The sequence below is a fragment of the Drosophila tropicalis genome, unplaced genomic scaffold (genome assembly GCF_018151085.1).
Source record: "Drosophila tropicalis isolate 14030-0801.00 unplaced genomic scaffold, ASM1815108v1 contig_1002, whole genome shotgun sequence".
In the NCBI taxonomy this organism is placed as follows: Eukaryota; Metazoa; Arthropoda; class Insecta; order Diptera; family Drosophilidae; genus Drosophila; species Drosophila tropicalis.
Window position 1 is genome coordinate 2206214 of NW_027172360.1, and position 27390 is coordinate 2233603.

The 27390-nt window shown below is 43.1% G+C and overlaps 4 protein-coding genes across 4 annotated transcripts; 1 reads left to right on the top strand and 3 right to left on the bottom strand.

Annotated features, from left to right (window-relative positions):
• Nucleotides 1-199: 199 nt before the first annotated feature.
• On the bottom strand, nt 200-4138 carry LOC137577536 (uncharacterized). Its single transcript, XM_068291064.1, has 2 exons — nt 3355-4138; nt 200-3138 (listed from the first exon to the last, which is right to left on the bottom strand). The coding sequence occupies exons 1-2, from the start codon at nt 4136-4138 to the stop codon at nt 200-202; spliced, it is 3723 nt and encodes a 1240-aa protein (XP_068147165.1).
• A 709-nt stretch (nt 4139-4847) lies between these two features.
• On the bottom strand, nt 4848-5894 carry LOC137577623 (uncharacterized). The gene has a single exon (XM_068291181.1). It carries the CDS (start codon nt 5892-5894, stop codon nt 4848-4850), a length of 1047 nt encoding a protein of 348 aa, XP_068147282.1.
• Nucleotides 5895-6393: 499 nt separating this feature from the next.
• On the bottom strand, nt 6394-10332 carry LOC137577712 (uncharacterized). Its single transcript, XM_068291286.1, has 2 exons — nt 9549-10332; nt 6394-9332 (listed from the first exon to the last, which is right to left on the bottom strand). The coding sequence occupies exons 1-2, from the start codon at nt 10330-10332 to the stop codon at nt 6394-6396; spliced, it is 3723 nt and encodes a 1240-aa protein (XP_068147387.1).
• Nucleotides 10333-13294: 2962 nt separating this feature from the next.
• On the top strand, nt 13295-16415 carry LOC137577806 (uncharacterized). The gene is made up of 2 exons (XM_068291390.1): nt 13295-13915; nt 16335-16415. Exons 1-2 carry the CDS (start codon nt 13295-13297, stop codon nt 16413-16415), a joined length of 702 nt encoding a protein of 233 aa, XP_068147491.1.
• Nucleotides 16416-27390: the final 10975 nt, after the last annotated feature.

The window sequence follows — 27390 nt, forward strand, 5'->3', positions numbered from 1 at the left end:
TTGCGAATTTCTGGGTTGAATTCAGATGACTGCGCATGCCGCAGTAGGAGTGTGCGTGCCTGCTGAATCATCTCGTAAGACACCTCTGTAGGTGGCGATGCCTTTGTTTGTTTTGCTTTCAGTTTCTCAATATAGAGAATAAAACGCGCTAAAGCTCGATATAGCCTGCGCCAGTCGGAAAAATATTCCGCGTTAAGTTTTAGCTCCATCGGCGCATTGTCGATGAAGAGTATGTTGTGCCTGACTTCAGCATTGTTTGGTGGCCCCAAATCATCGCATTTTGGCCGCTCGTGTTGATCCTGCAGCAAATAGTCTGGACCGTGTAGCCAAGTTTCATGTTGGCGTTGTGTGTTTTAGTAGCAAGATCTGCAGGGTTAAGGTTGGTTGGAACCCAGTTCCATTGGCTAACGTTTGTGAATTCCAGTATTTCGCCAACGCGGTGCATGACGAATTGCTGAAACTTTCGTGGATCCATACGAAGCCATTTGAGAACAGTCTTCGAGTCGGACCAATAACAACTCGAATTAATTGACAAACTTGGATTGCGTTGGATTCGGTTACTCAGCTTTGCTCCGATCACTGCGGCCTGCAGTTCCATCCTTGGTATAGATAGTGGACTCAACGGTGCCACTTTCGCCTTGGAGGCCACGAAGCTGAGGTAGGTTCTTTTCCCCTGGCGTATCCGAAGGTAGCAGACTGCTGCGTATGCCAATTCGCTGGCGTCAACGAACGTGTGTAACTGGACATCATGGACTTGATCGCTGCTGTCGAAGTAACATCTCGGGATGGTCAATCCGGCGATTGTTGTAAGGATCCGTTTCCATCGTATCCATTTGGGTAACAATGCGTCGGGCAAACCAGTGTCCCAGCCAATGCCACTTCTCCAGACTTCTTGCAGTAGGATTTTGAGCTCTATTGTAAAGGATGAGATGAAGCCGAGTGGGTCGTACATTGACATAAGTACTTGCAAGAGCTCGCGTTTGGTTGGTGTTTTGTCGCTGTCCAAAACGTTGCGCTTCAACCTGGCGAACTTGCAGATGAATGTGAATACGTCGGAGTTCGGCACCCAGTATAAGCCGAGTACCTTTTCCGTAGCGGTAATTTCGACAGCTTCGGGGAGCAGCGAATCGCTCTTTAGTATTCGAAGGACATCCTTTGAGTTCGAAGACCAATTGCGTATGTGGAAACCACCTGCTGCATGGATATCTCTGACTTGAGTTGCGATGTTTCCGACTTCCACGTAGTCGTCGCCACTGTATATAAAATCATCCACGTAGTGGTAGTCCTTCACGGCTTGTGCTGCTTGAGGGTACTGTTGGCAGAATCGATCTGCATTTTTGTCGCGAATAAAGTGTGCAATGCAGGGTGCGCAATTGATTCCGAAAGTAAGCGCTTCCATAACATAGACGTTAGGCTCTTGCCTCTCGGATTTGCTGTCGGACCACAGAAACCTTTGCGCATGGGTGTCTGCTGGTTTCACTCGGATCTGGTGGAACATCTCGGCAATATCGCCACAGATCGCCACTCGTCCCACTCGGAATGAGAGCAAGAGGTCAAACAGGGAGTTGAGGAGATCTGGGCCACTCCAGATGTAGTCATTCAGGGCCTTGCCGCCAGATTGGGCGGCTGCGTCCCATACAAGCCGGACCTTCTCTGGTTTATTTGGATTTTTAGTTATGAAGGTTGGTAGATACCATGTCCGTCTGTTTGGTGCAGCTATTTCCTCCGGCGTCATCATGCGAGCATAGCCCTTTTCGACGAGGTTCTCGATTTGTTTGGTGATTTGCTCCTTCAACTGTGGTTGTCGGGAAAATTGCTTTTGTAGGCATTTAAGCCGTTTTAGTGCGTTTGCGTAGCTATCGGGTAATGAAACTTCAGGGTCTTTCCACATTAGGCCGACCTCGTACCTGCCATTCTTAAGGGAGGTAGTAGATTCAAGTCTGGTTAAAGCTTGAGTTTCTTCTGGTGATGATAGCGGTTTTGCTGTGGTAGCGTCTAATGAGAACGCTTGTTTGATGATCTCATGTAGCTTAGCGTCTGCGTCCCTGCATCCACACATGTGAACGCTCACATTAGCTCTAGTAGCCCTTGATCGCGTGGAGCTTTGTAGTGCCCATCCCAGTCGCGTCTTTGACGCTATTGGTTGGTGCCATGCCCCCTCTTTGATTTTAAGGGGTACGGCGAGGTTCCAGTTATTTGTGCCGATTAGGATGCTTGGGCGTGCGTTGGTGTATGATGCTATCGGTAGTCCCGCTAGGTGGGGGAATTCTTTGGCGAGAGCCCTTATGTCGATAGACTGTACAGGTAGATCCAGGGTATCTACACTGTGAACCTCTTCCAAGTAGAATTGATTGCCATTATGTGGATTGGCAACCGTAAGCGTGACACGTTCCGATGCATTTTCTTCGCGTGTTGTATCGTTGGTCCATTTTAGGCACAGTGGATCTGGAACGCCTTTTAAGCCGAGCTGCTTAAAGACCTTGTTGTCGATGAGCGTTAGTGCCGATCCGTCATCTAGAAATGCAAAAGTGTTAGTGACTTTCGTTTTATTGATGATTTGTATTGGAATGACGCGGATATATGTTGAGCCAGACTCTCTGGATCGCTGGGTGTGCTTGCCCTCCGGCGTATGCACGTTGGTGACCATAGCTGGCCTGTTTGGGCTGCTGGATTTCGCAGCCTCTGGTATTGGCTGCATCTCGTGGATCAATGGGTGATGTTTGCTTCGGCAGCCTCGTATGCCGCAAACCTTCTCACGTTGGCACTTTTGGTGATGACGGTTTAGGCATTGTTGGCAGAGCTTGTGATTTTTCAGAAAAGAAATCTTTTGTTGATGTGGCGTGTCTTTGAACGATGGGCAGCTGTGTATTTTGTGCCCAGGTTCGTTACATACGACGCACGTAATTTCCTTGACCTGCTCTTCAGGTGCCTCTGTGTGATGATTTAGGCTTCCGCTCTTCTTATGGTAAAGCGGTGATGTTACCTGGCTTGCTGCTTCAGCTATGTCGTAGATCCATTTGCTAAAAGATTCCATTGATGGTATCTTAGTGTCTTTGGGAAACATTGCCCACTGCAGCTTCAGTTGTGTGGGGAGTTTCTCTAGTAGCTCTTGTACGAGCATTGGGTTCTGCATGTAACCTGTGAGTCCACATGCTTCCATCGTTGAGTAGATGTTTCGTACACACAGTGCGTATTCGATAAGTGGTTCAAGCTTATCTTTTATTGCGGGTAGTTGCCGCGTTTTTTCCAGTAAGTTGTGCAAAATATGCTCTGGCCGACCGAAACACATACGTAATGTTTGTATGATTTCAGGGACCATTGCGGGTAAAAGGAGTTTGGATTGAACTAACTCACGTGCTTTTCCCTTTAGGCCAGCTTGCAGCCGCATAAGATTTTCTGCATTCGTATACCCAGCGATTTCCGTACTTGTCTGAAAACTACTGTAGAATAGAGGCCAGTTCTGAGGATTGCCATCAAATGTTGGAAGCTCTTTCGGTATCGCTTGACGGGCTGCAAGTTGTGCCGCGCTTGGCATTCCTGTGTTTAGGTCTACGTCCATTCGCACTTTATTTTCTGGATTGTACGATGCAGCCCTGTTTTGAGTATTCGTAAAATTCCAGGGTGCCATCGGCGTAGCACTTAGGTGCGGTTGTTCGCGTGTCGTAGCACGCGTGTTGTTTGAGGTTAGGAACGGCAGCTGCGGTGCCTCGTGATCGTAATGCCACGTGTCACGCACAGCTGAGTGTGTGACCATCGCTTTTTGTTTGGCAGAAGTAAAAATAGGAACAGCTGTCCTAGCTGTGTCCTGGAATATTTTTGGAGGGCATAGTCCAAAGTCCCGATCCGGTTCTTGTAGCGGCCCCGTTGGTTTTGCTGGTGACGAAGTAGCCTGAGGTTCGCCTGCTCGTGTGGTATTTCCGAGGTTCTGCAATGCGTTGCTCAATATGGTTGTGATGACTTCCGTTGACACGTTGACGCAGTCGCAGTTCCAGCTGTTCTCAGATTTCTCGTCTATTACTCCAGCGCAGTCGAAATGATACCAGGAACAGCATCGATTGCATTGCACCATGCGGTCACTGTCTTCCTGCATGCATTTCTTGCAATGATATATTCCACTTGATAAGTCTTTTGTTGCCATGGTTTACCAATGAGTTTATACTTTTAAGCGACGTTGATTAGTTACGTGACCGATGTAGGTCGTAAACGGTTGACCGTTGAGGTTATGTACATATGTATCACAATTTAGTGATTGGTTATGCAATCATCGAGGTTAACCTCTATATGATTTACTTGTAGAACCGTGGGTTGACCCGTCGAGTTGAGTTAAATAATTAACTTTTTCGGTTCCTTTAGTGGTTTACCACTGTTAGATTAATATATAGAATTAATCTGTAGAATTAACTTATGGAATTAATTCATGGCCTATAGTTTATAGAATTAATTATAGAATTAATTCCTGGCATAATTTATAGAATTAATTATAGAATTAATTCCTGGCGTAATTTATAGAATTGTTGAGTTTGGCGCTAAGGTTCGATGTTTTAGCGGGCCCACAAGAAACACTTCACTTTTCACGTGATACTTCATTTATTTCTTCCACGTGTTTTCTTATGCTAATGGTAGGCTAAGTGGGTGTGTGTATGGTGAGCGAGCGAGTCGGTAGTTGAGCCGCTATAAATTAATCGCCCTTACTCGCGGTTGTAACCAAACTGTTCTGTCCGCCGCTTAGTAACAAGCATAGAACCTAACATGTAAGCTTAAAGCGCAAGATGCAACGGTTAATTTCCCAGCACGTAGGCTGGCGCTTAAGTATAAGTATGAAAATGAAAGAGAATGAGTGATATGGGTTAACCCATTGGTGGCTGCGTCGGGTCTGCTGGGCAGTCAGTGAATTTCGGCGGCAACATTCCCCCCCCAGTAAAGCTGCTCTCTTCATGGGGTTGCTTTGCTCCATTACAGCCGACGTCTAATACAGCTACTTTAGCCACGGGCCGTTGAAGAGTCCCATTGGCGGTTCTGATGATCACTCGACGCACCTGGTTGTCTTTGGCCAGGATTGTTTGCTCGACTATACCTTTTGGCCATCTATTTCGGGGCAGAGTCTCGTCCAATATTACAACGACGTCTCCAGCTGCTATTGGTGGTCTCTTCGTAAACCATTTTCCTCGCCTGGCTAAATCTGGAACGTATTCGCGTACCCATCGTCGCCAGAATTGATCGGCGAATTCTTGAACAGCTTGCCATGTGTGCTGTACGGTGTGTGTGGTTTTGAAGACTGGTTTATAGCCGCTTCCTGATCCTAGTAGTAGATGGTTAGGGGTGATAGCCTCGTCGTCTTTGCTGTCCAGAGAGACAAAAGTAAGGGGTCTGGAGTTTAGGATAAATTCCACTTCCCAGAGTGCGCTTTGTAGGCCCTCACTGGTGAATTTTCTCGCTGGGCAGATTGCGTAGAGTACAGTCTTGACGGAACGAACAAGTCGCTCCCATGCTCCCCCCATATGAGGAGCGGCTGGTGGATTAAATTTCCATTTGATGTCATCGGACGCCGGTTGCACGGCGTTGAAGTTGATCGTCTGCGCTTTGTCACAGATAATCTTTTCGGCAGCTTTGAAGTTAGTGCCATTGTCGCTGTAAATTTCTCTTGGGGTCCCGCGCCGATTGATGAAGTTTCGGATGCACATTATGCACGATGCAGTGTCCAGAGAGCACGCCAGTTCTATATGCACCGCCCGTATGGTTAGGCAGGTGAAAATAACTCCCCATCTTTTTTCGCTTCGCCGTCCTACAGCGACCAAGAAGGGCCCGAAGTAGTCGATACCGACGTAAGTGAAGGGACGTTGGTAGGCAGCCAGCCTGGCAATGGGCAAGGGAGCCATTTGCGGTGGATCAGGCATGGCGCTCTCATTTTTACAGCGTTGGCAAGACTTCCGCATGCCTTTGTATAAGACTCGTAGGCGTGGTATGTAAAACCGCGAATCCTGTAAATACACATCTCATGGGATGTGTGGTGCATTTCCTGATGATACCAGTTCACTATGAGCCGAGTAATGTGGTGCCCATATGGGAGCAGTATTTGGTTTTGTCCGTTTAGGTTTTCTGCTCGCCCTCGGGTACGTAGGAGCTGATTTTCGTCTAGGAAGATATTCAAACATATGAGTTTAGAATTTGTTTTTAAAGGTTTACCTCTCGTTAAGTTGCGAATTTCTGGGTTGAATTCAGATGACTGCGCATGCCGCAGTAGGAGTGTGCGTGCCTGCTGAATCATCTCGTAAGACACCTCTGTAGGTGGCGATGCCTTTGTTTGTTTTGCTTTCAGTTTCTCAATATAGAGAATTAAACGCGCTAAAGCTCGATATAGCCTGCGCCAGTCGGAAAAATATTCCGCGTTAAGTTTTAGCTCCATCGGCGCATTGTCGATGAAGAGTATGTTGTGCCTGACTTCAGCATTGTTTGGTGGCCCCAAATCATCGCATTTTGGCCGCTCGTGTTGATCCTGCAGCAAATAGTCTGGACCGTGTAGCCAAGTTTCATGTTGGCGTTGTGTGTTTTAGTAGCAAGATCTGCAGGGTTAAGGTTGGTTGGAACCCAGTTCCATTGGCTAACGTTTGTGAATTCCAGTATTTCGCCAACGCGGTGCATGACGAATTGCTGAAACTTTCGTAGATCCATACGAAGCCATTTGAGAACAGTCTTCGAGTCGGACCAATAACAACTCGAATTAATTGACAAACTTGGATTGCGTTGGATTCGGTTACTCAGCTTTGCTCCGATCACTGCGGCCTGCAGTTCCATCCTTGGTATAGATAGTGGACTCAACGGTGCCACTTTCGCCTTGGAGGCCACGAAGCTGAGGTAGGTTCTTTTCCCCTGGCGTATCCGAAGGTAGCAGACTGCTGCGTATGCCAATTCGCTGGCGTCAACGAACGTGTGTAACTGGACATCATGGACTTGATCGCTGCTGTCGAAGTAACATCTCGGGATGGTCAATCCGGAGATTGTTGTAAGGATCCGTTTCCATCGTATCCATTTGGGTAACAATGCGTCGGGCAAACCAGTGTCCCAGCCAATGCCACTTCTCCAGACTTCTTGCAGTAGGATTTTGAGCTCTATTGTAAAGGATGAGATGAAGCCGAGTGGGTCGTACATTGACATAAGTACTTGCAAGAGCTCGCGTTTGGTTGGTGTTTTGTCGCTGTCCAAAACGTTGCGCTTCAACCTGGCGAACTTGCAGATGAATGTGAATACGTCGGAGTTCGGCACCCAGTATAAGCCGAGTACCTTTTCCGTGGCGGTAATTTCGACAGCTTCGGGGAGCAGCGAATCGCTCTTTAGTATTCGAAGGACATCCTTTGAGTTCGAAGACCAATTGCGTATGTGGAAACCACCTGCTGCATGGATATCTCTGACTTGAGTTGCGATGTTTCCGACTTCCACGTAGTCGTCGCCACTGTATATAAAATCATCCACGTAGTGGTAGTCCTTCACGGCTTGTGCTGCTTGAGGGTACTGTTGGCAGAATCGATCTGCATTTTTGTCGCGAATAAAGTGTGCAATGCAGGGTGCGCAATTGATTCCGAAAGTAAGCGCTTCCATAACATAGACGTTAGGCTCTTGCCTCTCGGATTTGCTGTCGGACCACAGAAACCTTTGCGCATGGGTGTCTGCTGGTTTCACTCGGATCTGGTGGAACATCTCGGCAATATCGCCACAGATCGCCACTCGTCCCACTCGGAATGAGAGCAAGAGGTCAAACAGGGAGTTGAAGAGATCTGGGCCACTCCAGATGTAGTCATTCAGGGCCTTGCCGCCAGATTGGGCGGCTGCGTCCCATACAAGCCGGACCTTCTCTGGTTTATTTGGATTTTTAGTTATGAAGGTTGGTAGATACCATGTCCGTCTGTTTGGTGCAGCTATTTCCTCCGGCGTCAGCATGCGAGCATAGCCCTTTTCGACGAGGTTCTCGATTTGTTTGGTGATTTGCTCCTTCAACTGTGGTTGTCGGGAAAATTGCTTTTGTAGGCATTTAAGCCGTTTTAGTGCGTTTGCGTAGCTATCGGGTAATGAAACTTCAGGGTCTTTCCACATTAGGCCGACCTCGTACCTGCCATTCTTAAGGGAGGTAGTAGATTCAAGTCTGGTTAAAGCTTGAGTTTCTTCTGGTGATGATAGCGGTTTTGCTGTGGTAGCGTCTAATGAGAACGCTTGTTTGATGATCTCATGTAGCTTAGCGTCTGCGTCCCTGCATCCACACATGTGAACGCTCACATTAGCTCTAGTAGCCCTTGATCGCGTGGAGCTTTGTAGTGCCCATCCCAGTCGCGTCTTTGACGCTATTGGTTGGTGCCATGCCCCCTCTTTGATTTTAAGGGGTACGGCGAGGTTCCAGTTATTTGTGCCGATTAGGATGCTTGGGCGTGCGTTGGTGTATGATGCTATCGGTAGTCCCGCTAGGTGGGGGAATTCTTTGGCGAGAGCCCTTATGTCGATAGACTGTACAGGTAGATCCAGGGTATCTACACTGTGAACCTCTTCCAAGTAGAATTGATTGCCATTATGTGGATTGGCAACCGTAAGCGTGACACGTTCCGATGCATTTTCTTCGCGTGTTGTATCGTTGGTCCATTTTAGGCACAGTGGATCTGGAACGCCTTTTAAGCCGAGCTGCTTAAAGACCTTGTTGTCGATGAGCGTTAGTGCCGATCCCTCATCTAGAAATGCAAAAGTGTTAGTGACTTTCGTTTTATTGATGATTTGTATTGGAATGACGCGGAAATATGTTGAGCCAGACTCTCTGGATCGCTGGGTGTGCTTGCCCTCCGGCGTATGCACGTTGGTGACCATAGCTGGCCTGTTTGGGCTGCTGGATTTCGCAGCCTCTGGTATTGGCTGCATCTCGTGGATCAATGGGTGATGTTTGCTTCGGCAGCCTCGTATGCCGCAAACCTTCTCACGTTGGCACTTTTGGTGATGACGGTTTAGGCATTGTTGGCAGAGCTTGTGATTTTTCAGAAAAGAAATCTTTTGTTGATGTGGCGTGGCTTTGAACGATGGGCAGCTGTGTATTTTGTGCCCAGGTTCGTTACATACGACGCACGTAATTTCCTTGACCTGCTCTTCAGGTGCCTCTGTGTGATGATTTAGGCTTCCGCTCTTCTTATGGTAAAGCGGTGATGTTACCTGGCTTGCTGCTTCAGCTATGTCGTAGATCCATTTGCTAAAAGATTCCATTGATGGTATCTTAGTGTCTTTGGGAAACATTGCCCACTGCAGCTTCAGTTGTGTGGGGAGTTTCTCTAGTAGCTCTTGTACGAGCATTGGGTTCTGCATGTAACCTGTGAGTCCACATGCTTCCATCGTTGAGTAGATGTTTCGTACACACAGTGCGTATTCGATAAGTGGTTCAAGCTTATCTTTTATTGCGGGTAGTTGCCGCGTTTTTTCCAGTAAGTTGTGCAAAATATGCTCTGGCCGACCGAAACACATACGTAATGTTTGTATGATTTCAGGGACCATTGCGGGTAAAAGGAGTTTGGATTGAACTAACTCACGTGCTTTTCCCTTTAGGCTAGCTTGCAGCCGCATAAGATTTTCTGCATTCGTATACCCAGCGATTTCCGTACTTGTCTGAAAACTACTGTAGAATAGAGGCCAGTTCTGAGGATTGCCATCAAATGTTGGAAGCTCTTTCGGTATCGCTTGACGGGCTGCAAGTTGTGCCGCGATTGGCATTCCTGTGTTTAGGTCTACGTCCATTCGCACTTTATTTTCTGGATAGTACGATGCAGCCCTGTTTTGAGTATTCGTAAAATTCCAGGGTGCCATCGGCGTAGCACTTAGGTGCGGTTGTTCGCGTGTCGTAGCACGCGTGTTGTTTGAGGTTAGGAACGGCAGCTGCGGTGCCTCGTGATCGTAATGCCACGTGTCACGCACAGCTAAGTGTGTGACCATCGCTTTTTGTTTGGCAGAAGTAAAAATAGGAACAGCTGTCCTAGCTGTGTCCTGGAATATTTTTGGAGGGCATAGTCCAAAGTCCCGATCCGGTTCTTGTAGCGGCCCCGTTGGTTTTGCTGGTGACGAAGTAGCCTGAGGTTCGCCTGCTCGTGTGGTATTTCCGAGGTTCTGCAATTCGTTGCTCAATATGGTTGTGATGACTTCCGTTGACACGTTGACGCAGTCGCAGTTCCAGCTGTTCTCAGATTTCTCGTCTATTACTCCAGCGCAGTCGAAATGATACCAGGAACAGCATCGATTGCATTGCACCATGCGGTCACTGTCTTCCTGCATGCATTTCTTGCAATGATATATTCCACTTGATAAGTCTTTTGTTGCCATGGTTTACCAATGAGTTTATACTTTTAAGCGACGTTGATTAGTTACGTGACCGATGTAGGTCGTAAACGGTTGACCGTTGAGGTTATGTACATATGTATCACAATTTAGTGATTGGTTATGCAATCATCGAGGTTAACCTCTATATGATTTACTTGTAGAACCGTGGGTTGACCCGTCGAGTTGAGTTAAATAATTAACTTTTTCGGTTCCTTTAGTGGTTTACCACTGTTAGATTAATATATAGAATTAATCTGTAGAATTAACTTATGGAATTAATTCATGGCCTATAGTTTATAGAATTAATTATAGAATTAATTCCTGGCATAATTTATAGAATTAATTATAGAATTAATTCCTGGCGTAATTTATAGAATTGTTGAGTTTGGCGCTAAGGTTCGATGTTTTAGCGGGCCCACAAGAAACACTTCACTTTTCACGTGATACTTCATTTATTTCTTCCACGTGTTTTCTTATGCTAATGGTAGGCTAAGTGGGTGTGTGTATGGTGAGCGAGCGAGTCGGTAGTTGAGCCGCTATAAATTAATCGCCCTTACTCGCGGTTGTAACCAAACTGTTCTGTCCGCCGCTTAGTAACAAGCATAGAACCTAACATGTAAGCTTAAAGCGCAAGATGCAACGGTTAATTTCCCAGCACGTAGGCTGGCGCTTAAGTATAAGTACGAAAATGAAAGAGAATGAGTGATATGGGTTAACCCATTGGTGGCTGCGTCGGGTCTGCTGGGCAGTCAGTGGATTTCGGCGGCAACAGCCACAATCCTCCTGTGGGAGCAATCAGTGCCCAATAAGACTGTCGTCTCAACGTGGTCCGATTTGAACCAATTTCTTACCGATCGGTATCGTTTCCTGGATGCCACCGAAGAACATAAGTCGGCCCCAAGTGTCCAAGCCATCCCCATTGGTCCCCGCAAATCCTCTGCAACGATGAAGGTCCAAGCGTTTCCAGCGAAAGCTCAGCTCAAACCGGCGTCTTGCAAGCTGTGCCATCGGGAAAATCACCCAATACGGCTCTGCCCTAGTTTTCTTGATATGCCTGTTCAGAGGCGGCTGGAAACCATTAGACAGCAGGGACTTGGTCTGAACTGTTTTGCCCGCGGTCATCAAGTGAAGGGCTGCTCCAGTGCGCATAATTGCCATACCTGCAAGGAACGTCATCATACGCTGTTGCATCGTAGTGATGTGTCCGTGCCCTTGCCATCCGCTGCGCAAGTCCCACCATCCAGCGCCACAGAGCGTCCGTCCACGAGCGACCAGCTCACAAATGCTCAAAGTTATTTTGCATCTACCCCAGGCAGAGGCCTTTTAGGCACTGCGATTGTCACTCTGCACCATCGTGGTGTGGATCATCATATTCGGGCGTTGATCGACTCGGGGTCCGGTTCAACCTTTCTCTTCGAGCGTGTCTTCAGCATGGTCCAGCCCCCCTTCTACCCAGTAGACGCCGCGGTTACTGGCATGGGCCAGAGTGATGGAGGCTGCGCCGACAAGGTGTGTCTGCTAATGCTGTCTCCCCCGTGTGACAGATTGAACAAGATTGAGGTCTCCGCCCTGGTCGTATCCAAATTGTCAGGGGCCATTCCAACAGCTCCATTCCTTAATACGGTTCCGACGCAGTGCCTCGATCGCCCCCTGGCTGACCCGTACTACAACAAGCCCGCGCCTATTGACATGATTATCGGTGTAGACCTGTTTCCCCACATCCTCGGAGAGCGGATCAAAAAGGATATTGGTGATTTTGTCGGGCTAGAAACCATCTTTGGATGGGTTCTGTGTGGGGCTATCACTCCTGACCCTCCGGTGTCTCGATCCGTTTTCGCGGCACAGACGCGAGTTAGTCCGGAAGCAAAACCTCACCAAGTTTTGGGAGGTGGAAGACCTTCCCGCAAAGCCGGAAAAGGAGGATGACGCATTCTGCGAGCGGAACTTCCAGGAGACCACCCAAAGGGGAAAGGACGGCCGATATGTTGTGTCCCTACCGTTCAAAGGTCCGAATAGCGTTGACTTGGGCCACTCAAGACCGATCGCGCTGGCTCAATTCCTGCGGAATGAAGCACGCCTTCTCAAGGATCCAGTCCTAAAAACGCAGTACGATGCCATTATTCAAGAGTACGAGGAATTGGGTCATATGATTCGGGTGACGCCGCCTCAAGATGGGAAAAACTTCTATCTCCCCCATCATGCGGTGTTTAAGCCCGATAGCACCACCACTAAGGTACGCGTGGTATTTAACGCGTCGAGCCCCTCCACACAAGGCGTCAGCCTCAACGATGTCTTGCACACCGGTCCCACTCTTCAGGCCGACCTCACGCTTCAGGTACTGAAATGGCGGTTCTTTCAATTCGTTTTCAACGCAGACATAACGCAGATGTATCGACAAATCCGAGTCGATCCCAGGCATACCCCCTTTCAGCGGATCCTCTACCGAGACCGCTGCGGCAATATTCAGGATTACGAGTTACAAACTGTCACGTTTGGGATTAACTGCGCGCCATTCTTGGCGATCCGAGTCCTTTTACAACTGGCACAAGACGTGCAAGCGATGTATCCTCAGGCGAGCGAAATCCTTCGGAACTACATGTATGTTGATGATGTCCTTGCCGGCGCTCACACTGAAGCCGACGCCCGTCTCGCCATACGAGAGCTTCAAGCGGCCCTCCAATCTGCGGGCTTCCCGCTTCGGAAGTGGACTTCCAATAAGAAGGAAGTACTTCAAGCCATTCCGAGAGAGCACCTGCTGCGAGAGGACTTTCTCGAGCTGGAAGACGCGAGCACTGCAAAAACCTTGGGTATTCGATGGCAAGCTGCTGAGGACGTCTTCTTCTTCGGCGTAGCGGACCCCCCCTTGAAGCAGTCGATCTCCAAGAGGCAGGTTCTGTCCCATATCGCTAAGCTCTTTGACCCCGCTGGTTGGCTAGCCCCATTTGTCATCCGAGCGAAGATATTCATGCAGCAAATCTGGCTTACCGAACTGGGCTGGGATGATGTTCTGCCGCATCTCCTGCTGCAGCAATGGCACGAATTCCTGCAGGATTACCCAGGCCTCAGTCAACTCCGCATCCCCCGTTGGCTAAACACCAGCGATAAGCTCTCGTGGGAGCTTCATGGCTTCTGTGACGCGTCACAGAAAGCGTATGGAGCAGCCCTATATGTGCGGGTTCGGTACGACGATCAAGTAAGAGTCCATTTATTAACGGCTGAGACCCGTGTAGCTCCAGTCAAAACAGTCTCGCTGCCTCAGTTTTGGACCGACTCCACCATCGTGTTGGCTTGGCTCAATAAACCCCCGTGCAGTTGGTCCACCTTCGTGACCAATCGGGTATCCAGCATCTCCAAAAGCACCAGTGGCCAAAGCAGGTCACATGTGCGCTCCGAGGACAACCCCGCTGATCTGGCGAGTCGTGGAGTCTCCGCGGCCGAGTTATCGGCCAGCAGCCTCTGGTGGCATGGGCCGGACTGGCTCCAGCGAGCCCTCGAGTATTGGCCAACTCTCAATCATGAACTCCCGGACACCCAGCTGGAGCAACGAGTCCAGTGCCACACTACCGCGACCACCCTACTCGAGGACGTCAGCGAACGTTTCTCGAATTATGGTAGGGCACTGCGAGTCATCGCGTACATCCTACGCTTCGCCACCAAGAGGATTTCGACGCCTTCCACGGTTCGCCTCACCAATGACGAACTTCTTTCCGCCGAGCGCGCCTTGATTCGGACCTCTCAGCGGCGGGAATACCTCGCGGAGATACGGGCCCTGGGTGAAGGGCGACCCCTGCCATCATCCAGCACTCTACTCAATCTGAACCCATTTCTCGACCAGCATGGGTTACTCCGCTCCTGCGGACGACTCCGGGCCGCTGAGTCCCTCCGATATGATGAACGTCACCCTATTCTCCTCCCCTATAGTACTCATTTCACTCGCCTGCTTGTCGAATTCGCCCACCGCATCACGTTGCATGGCGGCAATCAACTGATGGTGCGGTAATTGCGCACCAAATTCTGGATCCCACGGATAAAGAACATGGTAAAGTCCCACATCAAGGGGTGCAAAGTCTGCATCGTTCATCGTCGACGACTACAGACCCAGATGATGGGTGATCTCCCTCGAGAACGCATCACGTACTCCAGGCCCTTCACCCACACGGGCATTGACTTCGCAGGGCCGTTCGAGATCAAAAATTACACCGGGCGTGCGTGTCTCATAACTAAGGGTTATGTCTGCGTCTTTTTGTGTTTCAGCACGAAGGCAATCCATCTCGAGGCTACCTCCGACCTCACCACTGAAAGATTTCTTGCAGCCTTCTCTCGGTTTGTCGCACGGAGACAATGCCCACAGCGCATTTACTCCGACAACGGCAAAACCTTCGTAGGGGCCTCAAAGGCGCTCGAAAAAGACTTCCTGAACGCCACCAAGCTTGAAATAATGAAGGCATTTCCCCAGCACATTTTATCCTGGCAGTTCATTCCGCCAAGCGCGCCCCATATGGGAGGACTGTGGGAACCAGGGGTCAAAAGTTTTAAGACCCTGTTTTACAAGTCCTCGTCCACTGTCAAATACACCTTCGAGGAACTTTCCACTCTCCTGTGTAGGATCGAAGCGTGCCTAAACTCCAGGCCAATCTCTCCCATGAGCGAGGACCCAGAGGATCTGCTGGCCCTAAGCCCGGGACATTTCCTGATTGGAGGACCACTCTTATCCATTGCGGAACCGGAAATTCTGGTCGAGCCTATGTCGCTGATCAACCGATGGCAGCGACTAAAGGCAATCCAGCAGGCTTTCTGCCGCCGCTGGAAGAGTGAGTACCTCAAGGAGCTTCACAAACGGAACAAGTGGAAATCACCGACTCGCAGCATCCAGACCGGCGACCTCGTGATCGTGTCCGAAGATCATCTCCCCTCCAACGAGTGGCGCTTAGGGCGAATTGAGCGCACTCTGCCCGGGGCTGACGGTCTCGTCCGAGTGGCTTACGGTTTAGTTTGATTTTTTCCTGACAATGATTGTCGGAAAAGTTGAGTTGTCCGATTTGCAAAAAAAACTCAAAGCGAATTTCACGACACACAGTGAGTAAGAAGAACCGCTACGAATATGGAATTTCCCCGTTGCATTGCAGAATAAAGTGTATGGATTTTATTCTGAAGCTAGTTTACACACTTCTTCGGCGAGGAGATAAAAAAACGGATAATATACCTGTGAGATATACAGAGTACGAAGAAGATTATACAAGATGAATTCTCTCGGAGTCTAGGATTGAAAAAACTTAAGGAGTTTTTTTTGAAAATGATAAAATGACGTCGTGACCAACAGGTGTTGGTTACGAGCAAGAATATGTTAAATGGTGAAAATTTCAAATTTCTGAATTTGACCTTGAAAATTACAGCACCAAGCACACCCTTTGCTAACCCCTCTAGAATATTAGAAAGAAGGCAAGCATAGCTTACAACTCCAAAGTTTATTTTTTGGTTTCGTAGTCCGAAAAGCGGCAGCAGATTAATGGAAGAATCATCGTTCAAATCGACTACGCACCACGCTATAAAATTACTTGTATACAGTGTCGCAGAAAATATTTATTATTTGTATTTAAGCTATGTTTCCAAAAAAAAAAAAAAAAACACTTCTGTTCTTGAATCTAGTATGTAAGTTAATTTATTATTTTGTTCTAAGATAGAGATGGCCACACTCTTAATAAAAACGATGGCGAAGACACACGTGCCTATAAGAATTAAAAAATAAAGTTCTCTAAAAATAATGAAAAACCACTGCCAATTCCACTACATAACAGATTAGTGTTACAGTAATATTCAAAATATGTTTTTTTGCTCTCCAAAGCTTCCGGGCGTGCATTCAGAACTTTCCCCTCTAATGACAGTTGTTGTATTTCGTATTCATGGTCTTCGATGACGTCAGCAAAAGCGCCCCCAGTTTGGGCTTTGCTTAGCTGTCATTTTACACCAAACATCAATATTTCCTTTTTTAAAATTTCGTCTTGAAGATCCACGTTTTCTACATCTATGGCTTCTATTCCCCTAAGTACGTCCAACTGGTTCATGTTTTCGAACTGGTTTGCGTTTGATGCTTGTATGGAGTACTTTGCATACTCTTTGCAAAGCGCCTGCGCTCAGCTTTTATGAGATACAGTCGAAGTGTTGCAGCTTCATTTTGGAGCTGAATTTTTGTAGTTCGCGCTTCACGAAATTTTCTCTAACAAATTTTTTTTTATGACGAAATGAACGTCGCGAAAGTCTTGCGACTTCCATGCCTCTTTTCTACCACATTTTGTTAATAATTGTGTTAATTATCCGGCTCGAAGGACCAACGTTCATCCTCCTCACAAAAATCTGTATATTCTGATAAAGACCACCTGTTAAATGTATCTCTATCGATCTCCAACGGGGACAACAATATGGAAAGCTCAGTCATTACCATGTTAGCCAGACGAAACCTAGGCAATAAACATCTGGAATTTGACGGTTCCTCTCATTTGGCTTGGCCACATTTTAAGAAATAGAGGATGTATGAATATCGTCTGAAAAATTCACTAAAAGAGGCAGCGGGAAAGAAAGTTGACATTTTGTTGATGTCGGCCAAGGTGCCATCGAAAATTCTAGACATTTTGGACAACATATATGGAGTTCAAGAAAATCTGGCTTTCGAACTGATGACAAAGAACAGGAAATAAAATATGTAAAAAAACTGCAGATTTTCAATAGTTCAACAGCTCTGTTCAAAATATCAATCAAAATGCAAATACATCCATACACAAAACTTGCTTTCATTGCTAAATGAGGCGGCTAGATGAAAGTTTTTTCCGAGAATTTTTTAACCGCTCGAAAATTAGGAGCTGCAGATTGTTATTTTGAAATATTTGCTGAATGAACACAGGAGCAGTCGAGATTGTATATTGATCATGTTTATACAAGAAGATAATTACAATCAATAACGTAGATAATGAAGCACAAAATAAATTTAAATCGCAGTCCTCGGTAGATGAGTTGTCTAAGTGACCCAGTTATTTGGGCAACTGAACAACGAGGACCCGGGTTCGAATCCCAGGCTAGTGTATGGATGTAGTTTTCGTCTAATTGTAAGCCGAAGGTCTTAGCTGCCAGTGCTTGTAAAATATAGTTAGGTTGATAGTTTACAACTATATCCTATACTTATAACAATAACAATAACAATAAATTTAAATCACAAATTCAAACGCAAAAGTACACAAACTCGCTTAACCAGCAAGTGTTTATTTTAAGATGAAGACAAGCATTCCCTAGATAAATATAGTAAATTTAGAAAGACAGAGGTGAAGAAACGATGGGACTAGGCAAGCACACGTAACGCCTGCTTCATATCTAAATTTCATAAGGGACATAATAATGATCAATGCAAGGTAGACAACTGTGAAAGATATCATCATATCATCATCATCATTACTACATAAGGCAAAACAGTCTCATCTACCATCCTTGCCGCAAGCTGTTGGCGGATGCATTCAAGAAGTCCAAGAAGAAGCAATTCTTAAAATGCTAACAACTGGTGAAAAAGAAATTCTGGCTTTTTTCGACGATGGGAGCACAACCACAATGTTGGATTTGACTGTAGCACGAGATGTTGGTATAATTGGGAAGCCTGAACCGTATTGCTTTGGATGGACAGAAGGAAACTCTAGATATGAGGAGACTTCAGAAATCGCAAATATTGCTCTTGCTGGCGATAGCAAAACTCAGAAGCTTGAGAATGTAAGTCTTATCAAGGATTTGAATTCATTAACTCAACGAATCGATTAGAATGCTATATAGAAAGAATTTCCATGTACAAAATTTGCAAAATTGAACTCTATTCGGAATCTTCAGTCTCATCTCCTTATTGGACAACGATCCTGACAACTCAAACGATACTAAATGTAAACCGAAGGGGTCCAAGTATGGCAAAAAAACAAACTCGGATGGGTCGTAGACGGTGAAAGCAAACATCTTGAACATCTTGGCCATATGCTTAAAAACCAATTTAGCATAGAAGGATTTGGTGTCCGTAAACCAGCAACGAACAACACTAAACCAACAGGAAAAAAAGTGTCTGTTATCAAAATATCAAGTACTTACCGTGGAAAAGCGACATGGTGAAACTTTGGCGACTGCCAAATGGCAGAACAAAGACTAAAATGCTTAGAAAGAAAGTTAGACAGAAAACATGAACTAGAGCGAGCATACCAAAATGCATTATAGAAGCTACTGAAGAATGGTAATGGCAAAATACTCACTAATATCAACTTGGTTAAATCTCCAAAACTTTATTTGCTGCCAAATTGCGCAGTAATTAAATCCATGAAATGCGGCGATACACAAAAGTGAAGTGATACACGCAGTTGGACATATAATCATGTCTTACAGGAAATATCCGACGATCTACGTGGCCTGTTAACACGGATTCGGTTGGGCGAAAAAGGAGATATATCTCAAAAGGTTTTCGGCATGATTTGGGACGCACAAAGAGATATATATATATTCTCAACAACTACAATGCACAGTATAAGCGAGGACATATTCATTTGAACAAGGATGCCTACAAAAAGAATGGTGCTTGCAGCGGTCAACTCAATATATGATCCCTTGGGAATGGTGACCCCAGTAATAATAAATGGTCGGATCTTGATGCGTAATATTTTGGGAGCTTGGCATCGGATGGGACAATGTCATTAAAGGAGATCCTGTCAAAAAGTGGCAAGAGTGGTTAAAAGATTACATGATGTTAATATACCAAGATGTTATTCTCAACATTTATCTTTTGCTACGAAAGTCGAACTACACGTTTTTTGTGACGCTAGTAGCAAAGCGTACGCTGCAGCAGCATATATCCGAGTAAGTTACAAGAAGTTATGGCACCTCGGGCTCAAGTTTCACCACTAAAACATGTTACGATTCCAAAACTTGAAACATTGGCAGCTGTGATGGGATGTAGACTGGCGGAAACTATTGAGAACGAAATACATCTAAAATTTGAATGAACGATATTTCTGGACAGACTCCCGTGAACGGTGATTTCATGGGTAAATAGTAAAGAGAAGTCCAAGAGGTCAGAATGGAATTGGGTTCCAACCATGGAAAACATTGCTGATATCATAACAAGAGATACATCCATATAAGTTGCCAAAGACAGATGGCAACATGGTCCACCTTTTCTTGGATTAGATAAAAAGATGATGCCACAGCCAAAATGAAAGGTATTAACTGAATGAGGACTTATGATGCTGGTTCGCCAATACGAGCACCCATTTAAAATACTGGAAAATATCATTTTGAAATTCACTAAACTGGTAAGTGCTTCAGCATGGGTCAAAATATTTATTGAAAACGTAAAAGCGAAACGATATAAGAAGGAACTCCGTCGGGGCGATATCGTCGCGGAAGAGTATAATTGGTCTCTATCAAAATGGTATCTCCATGTCCAAGCAGAAAGTTTTCACATAATCTATGATGAGACTGGACTATAACTGGGGCTCTACGCCTCACCAAATATTTTCTTTCTATGAGTGAAGATGATTTTACAACGAATACCGGAATACAAGTCGTCGTACATAAATTCAAATCGCAGTTCTGGATGCCGAAGATTAATACCAAGATCAAAAGCATAATTAGCGAATGTGTGTGCTGTAGACAACGCAAAACCGATTCGGTTAAAACGCAAATAAGTCTACCATCGAATTCAGCAAGTTTTGGAGGCTGCTGGGAAAGGCCAACTATGCATGCCTTAAAAGAACAATAGAGACTGTACTATCCATCGAGAGTAATCCCTCTGACGAAGAGCTGACGAATTTTACAGGATTCTTAAAACACCTACTGAAGAAATTTGGCCAGGCTTTACTTCACATGTCGACATGAGAATTCTCAGGATCGGACTACTATATTTTCATAAAAATTGGAGTATCGCTTTGAAATTTACACATGTGATAATATTGCATGTAAAACCCCATCAAATCAACAGAGCACATGAAGAAGAAGAACAAATTGTAGTAAAAAGAATAAAATTGTTTTGTTTGTATGTATATTCATGAATTGAGTTGCAGAAAACAAATTTTGAACATGTAAAATTATTATTGCCAAGGACTGCAAGGGTATATAAACTTTGGCATAGCCGATGTTAGCTTCTTTGATATTTGGTTTTCATATTACGAAAACCGGCAGCTTATTAGTGGAAGAAACATTGTTCAAACCGACTACGCAACATGCTATAGTATTACTTGTATACAGCATACAAAGAAATATGATTTTTTTGAAAACAAAGTTCCAAATATATTTTATTTACAATTAATTTGTAAACGCCGCCCAGTTGGGCCTCTGACCGGATAGCTTTGCAAAAATCAATTTTTTTATGTTGCAAACATCATAAAGGCAATTGATATGGAATTCTTCAAATTTTATGAATCCAAAAAAAAAAATTTGAAAGATTTCAAGATTCATGACTGTTAAAGGCGCCCAGAGCTGAGACATTTTTAACAAAAGAGAATAAATGATAATGTTTACAAAAAGTCGCAACTTCAAAAATGAATATAGGGCGATTTCAACAATCGATCTGGGATTCTGTTGTTTTATCTAAAAAGTATGTTATTCATTAATGAATCATGCTATTAATAGCATGATTCATAAATTATAATAGTTACTAAAACTATTATTGAACTAGAAGCGTTCAAAAAATACACTAAATATTGGGGTTTTTGGTTTTGGCGGAATACAACTAACAAGGATCAACTAGGATTAATGCAGGACTACATACACTAGGTAGGTGAAATATTTTTCTATCAAATGTATGTGGTCCCGATCTGCGAAAAATTGCGAATTTGGTGCGTAAGCCAATAAACTAAGAAAACCTCACCTAAAAAATATGCTGCAGGTGTAAGGAAATTTATGAGCGCATGCATTTTTAATTGATATCATTGCGTATTGCTGTTTTTAAATACCTTCTGTTTCTGTTTACCTAATTGGATGTAAATATTAAGGTTTTAGCCACATAATACAAAAAGGTATGTACCTAGTTAATTAAAAAAATATAATGCTTAATATTCCTCTTGTTTGCGACAGTTTATTTTGAATTTCATAAGAGGACACACCTTATATCTGGACTAAATTGTATTCGTCAACATAATTCAAGACAATTTTATTTATTAGTGCAAAAATAATTTTCAAACCAAGAGTGGAAAAACATTTACGGTTTAGTTTGATTTTTTCCTGACAATGATTGACGGAAAAGTTGTGAGTTGTCCAATTTGCAAAAAAACTCAAAGCGAATTTCACGACACACAGTGAGTGAGAAGAACCGCTACGAATATGGAATTTCCCCGTTGCATTGCAGAATAAAGTGTATGGATTTTATTCCTAAGCTAGTTTACACACTTCTTTGGCGAGGAGATAAAAACGGATAATATACCTAGTGAGATATACAGAGTACGAAGAAGATTATACAAGATGAATTCTCTCGGAGTCTAGGACTGAAAAAACTTGAGATTTTTTTAAAATGATAAAATGACGTCTTCAATAGCAGGTGTTGGTTACGAGCAAGAATATGTTAAATGGTGAAAATTTCAAATTTCTGAATTTGACCTTGAAAATTACAGCACCAAGAACACCCAGCACTCTTGGCAAACATTTATTTTGAAGCTTTGAAGCAAAGACTAAAATGCTTAGAAAGAAAGTTAGACAAAAAACATGAACTAGAGCGAGCATACCAAAATGCATTAGAGAAGCTACTGAAGAATGGTAATGGCAAAATACTCACTAATATCAACTTGGTTAAATCTCCAAAACTTTATTTGCTGCCAAATTGCGCAGTAATTAAATCCATGAAATGCGGCGATACACAAAAGTGAAGTGATACACGCAGTTGGACATATAATCATGTCTTACAGGAAATATCCGAAGATCTACGTGGCCTGTTAACACGGATTCGGTTGGGCGAAAAAGGAGATATATCTCAAAAGGTTTTCGGCATGATTTGGGACGCACAAAGAGATATATTTATATTCTCAACAACTACAATGCACAGTATAAGCGAGGACATATTGAATGGAACAAGTATGCCTACAAAAAGAATGGTGCTTGCAGCGGTCAACTCAATATATGATCCCTTGGGAATGGTGACCCCAGTAATAATAAATGGTCGGATCTTGATGCGTAATATTTTGGGAGCTTGGCATCGGATGGGACAATGTCATTAAAGGAGATCCTGTCAAAAAGTGGCAAGAGTGGTTAAAAGATTACATGATGTTAATATACCAAGATGTTATTCTCAACATTTATCTTTTGCTACGAAAGTCGAACTACACGTTTTTTGTGACGCTAGTAGCAAAGCATACGCTGCAGCAGCATATATCCGAGTAAGTTACAAAGATGCAGAAGCCGTAACAAAATATGACGTCTTGATTATGGCATCAAGGAAAACTGTAGAACCCATTTACATTTTATTTTATTTGTAGAGTTAACTTAAACTTACAAAGTTTAAGCCAACAGTTTGTAGCCATGGCTACTGAGGCTTTCGGCTAGATTATATGTATGTCGGGGTGTAGCCTGTTTTATTTAAATCACTCATTGTCTTTTTATTGTTTTTTGTACTTTGCACTACTTTCACTTTTTTACTTGTATGTTTAACTGTACGGCTAGTTCCCGGGGAGGTTGTACACTGAGCCCTCTAGCCCGAGGCCCCCCTTTATATAGGACCTGACCTAAAGACAGCTCTCAACATTAGTTGCTAAGGTTGCTTAGATGCTCAACCAGGGCTACAACTGACGCACCTGTCAATACATTGGAACTAACTAGTAGGCTTTGACTTATTAGTCAGGTGTCAGTCTGCAAACGCTGCACGGCAGTGTTGTAAACTACACAATGCGCTGACACCTGACAATTCTCAAAGCACCATAGTAGGCTTTGATTCATTGACACCTGATAAAACAACATAGGAGGCTTTGATTCATTCTCCGACATGTACATAAATATAGTATATAGATATCTTACAGCTACTATACAATATATATAAATGTATATTTTGCCGGCACGAGGTCAAATTTTCTTGGGTGAATAAAACAAAATAATAATATTTTGTGTTGTTCTTTTCCGATATATTTTGACCACTCATCGGTGGTCGTCTTCAGGGCAACTATAAAATTATTTAATTGTGATTAACTTTAACATAACATAATTTAACAACAAGAAACACCTACTTATTTTTACACGTCCGCACACTGTGACGTGGAGCTACACACTGACTTGTCCCTAATAAATGCCTGTATAAATGCGCGCAGTTGTCTGTATCTACCTTATAATTAGGTCTTATATTTGTCGGTGTATTTATTATGTGCAGCATCTCCAAAGTGTAACGTTTGTTGTAATGTTGTTCTTGGTCTATTATGTTTACTTCGTCAAAATTTGGGGAATGTTCACTGGCAGCACAGTGGGCCATAAGTGCCGTTTTTTGTATATTGAAGTGTTGACGAAGTTTATAGTCAGATCTATGTTGTGATAGTCTAGTTTTTAGCTTCGATTTGGTTGTCCCTATATACATTTTATCACAGCTTTCTTCATTTGTCCCGTTGCACGGTATTTTATATACTACGTTACTCTTGTCCATTGTATCAATCTTGCTTTTTGTCCTGTTGAAAATACTCCGTAACGTGTTGTTGGGTTTATGTGCTATCTGTATTTGTTCTGTGTCATAGCAATCGGAGTTTGCCAATCTTTCCGACAGTTGTGGGACATATGTGATGGACATAAAGCGTTTTGTCGAAACCTCTTTAGTTTGCTAATCTTTCCGACAGTTATGTCATTCAGTCCAAAGGAGGACCCACAAAGTATTAGCCCGGTACACCTGCAATGGAGCAAGCTGATTTCGATACCTGTGCCAATACTTATTTGATGTAAATTTGTGCCTTTTTTTACTTTTTAAGGTTAAACTTATAAAACAACGTTGAAAATTATATTTTGTTTTGTTTAGATGTATAATAAAAGCATGAATTTAGAAAATACTTTTTTAAATTTTTAAAATTTGTTATTGGATGAAAAGTTATGGCACGAAAAACCTAAACTTTGTGAGTGTGCCAATACTTTTTTGACTCACTGTATGTGACAGACATAAAGCGTTTTGTCGAAACCTCTTTATTGGATTTCTTATTGTTGGAATTTAGTAAAGTCCTTATGGTGTGGTTTGGAAAGTCATTATCCTTTAAAATTCGTCGTATTTCTTCCCTTGTTTCTTCGTGAAAAATTGGGTCCGATATGTTGAGCATCCGTTGTATACAACCTCTTGCTGTATTCATTATCATCGACTTAGGATGTTTGGAGTTGAAGTTGATGATTCGTCCTGATGATGTTGGTTTTTTGTACCATTTTAATTTTAGCTCGTTTCCTCGTCTGTGTATTGATGCGTCTAGATATGTCAATTTGTTGTCATTTTCTAACTCTATTGTAAACTTTATGTTTCTGTCAAATGAATTTAGGTTGTCAAGTGTGTTTTGGATCTCGTCTTCTTTAATTATGGCAAAAAGGTCCTCTACATATTTCGTCATAACTCTAGGTGGTCGTTGTAGTGTTCTCATCATTTTGTCTAAGAGTTCTTCCATAATTATATCGGCTATTATTGGTGATGCTGGTGAGCCCATAGGCATTCCTTTTTAAAGTGTGTACAAAAACGTACTATTTCGATGAATGTTGATTTTGGAATGTTAGTGTGCGCTTTTATTTTTATCCACTTTTCCCTAATATTGTCAAGTGCCAATTCTATCGGAATACTTGGAAAAAGTGAGACTACGTCAAATGATATCAATCTTTCATCGTCGCAAATAAATGTGTCATTGATCCTTGTCTTAAATTCTGAGGCGTTCTTTACGTTGTATGTTGAGTCTGCCGTTATATTTTTTAATATGTTGACTATTTACATAGTCCGTATGATGGAGAACCAATTGATGAGCAGATTGGTCTCAATGGCGTATCGTCTTTATGAATTTTAGGTAATCCATATATTCTTGGTGGAATTGATGTGTTTGTTATAAGCTTTTTTCGTTCGGTCCGTGAAATAAGTTCTTGTTTGTATAATTTTTCCACCAATTCGTTGTTTCTGGTCTGTAGTCTAGTGGTCGGGTCCTTCCTTAAAGTTCTATATGTATTTAAATCGTTAAGTATATTATCCATTTGTCATACTCAATCTTATCCATTGCAACTGTCTTATTCCCTTTATCAGAGGTTAAAATTAATATGTCGTCATTCTGTCTAAGAAATTTGCTTCTTTGTTCCACTGTGTTAAGTATTGCACGATCAGCTGCGTCTTCTTTGTTAGATGTTTTGTGGTCTTTTATTAATAAAGAGAATTTTGTGCGTGCTTCCTCTTGTTTGTCTTTGTCTTTTACAGTCTGTACTAGCTCCTCTCCGTCTGCTATATATTTAAAGAGAGGGAATTTTCTCTTCTCCACTGGGATTGCGAACTTAGGGCCTTTCGCCAGTAACGCTTTTACGTCGGTCGGAAATTCTATATTCGTCTTATTCACAAACCAATCGTTTGTGTTGTTGTTGTTTTTGTTCAAGAGAACGCTGTTCCGTTGTTTTCGTAGTCTCTCATGTTTGGATTCTTGATGTCTCTTCAAAGTTGTTGATAATTTTTCGGCTATCGTACTCTCACTCTTCATAAATGTTTTAAAATCATTTTCGTCCAGCTGTTCCTGTAACTTTTTTGTTGCTTTTTCCTTCTCTTTGTTTTGTCTGGCTAGTATGTTATGTTTATGTTTTATTAATAAGCTTAATATCTTTGTGTTAAAATTATGAGTATGTCTTTCTAATATTTTGTTAATGTCCGAATATGTGTCAGTATCTTGTGAAAATCCTATTGTATTTTGAGTTATCCAGTTGAGCTGCCAGTGGACATTCCCCAAATTTCGACGAAGTAAACATAATAGACCAAGAACAACATTACAACAAACGTTACACTTTGGAGATGCTGCACATAATAAATACGACAAGTATAAGACTTAATTATAAGGTAGATACAGGCAACTGCGCGCATTTATACAGGCATTTATTAGGGACAAGTCAGTGTGTAGCTCCACGTCACAGTGTGCGGACGTGTAAAAATAAGTAGGTGTTTCTTGCTGTTAAATTATGTTATGTTAAAGTTAATCACAATTAAATGTGTTTATAGTTGCCCTGAAGACGACCACCGATGAGTGGTCGAAATATATCGGAAAAGAACAACACAAAATATTATTATTTTGTTTTATTCACCCAAGAAAATTTGACCTCGAGCCGGCAAAACATACATTTAACAATAAAAGGTCGCAAAAAATCAACAATTACAATATATATATATATATATATATTTTTTTTTTTTTTTTTGGGGTGGGGGAAAGGGATTATTTAAAGAATTCTTGGGTCGTGGTCTTGTTAAGCTAGTTTTAGTGATAATATTAACATTACAAAATTAAGGATAGTAATTTATTGATTTTGCTACTTATATATTTCATTTCTATATTTATTATGTATATTTTATAGTCTATGGAAGATGTTACATTCTTTAAGATATTTTATTATTAATTTAATGTTTTCTGAGGATAGGTTGGATAATAAGGTTATTGGTGGATGATGGGTAAAATATTGTGCTCTGATTTGGATTAATATGGGACAAAAGGTTAGGAGATGGTCAAGACTAATAGAGTTGTTGGTGTTACAGAAGGGGCATAAGTTTGAGAAGTTTTTGTCCATGTAGTGTGCATGTGTTATATTTGTATGTCCCAGTCGGAGACGTATAAACTTAATTTCATCTTTACGAGAGATCATTACTTTAACCTTGTATGCGAGATAATTTTTTATACTATTTTTTTCTGAATTAATTAGTTGATACCACTTAGATGTATCTATGAAAGAATTTTGTTGATTTTTGTGATACAACTTTTTTATTTGGTTTTTTATATCAGTATTATTGTGGTTTGGTGTATAAATAAGGGGAAAAAGCCTAGCATTCTTTGCTGTTTTATCAGCAAACTCATTTCCTTTTATGTTAATGTGGCTAGGGATCCACAGAAGGAA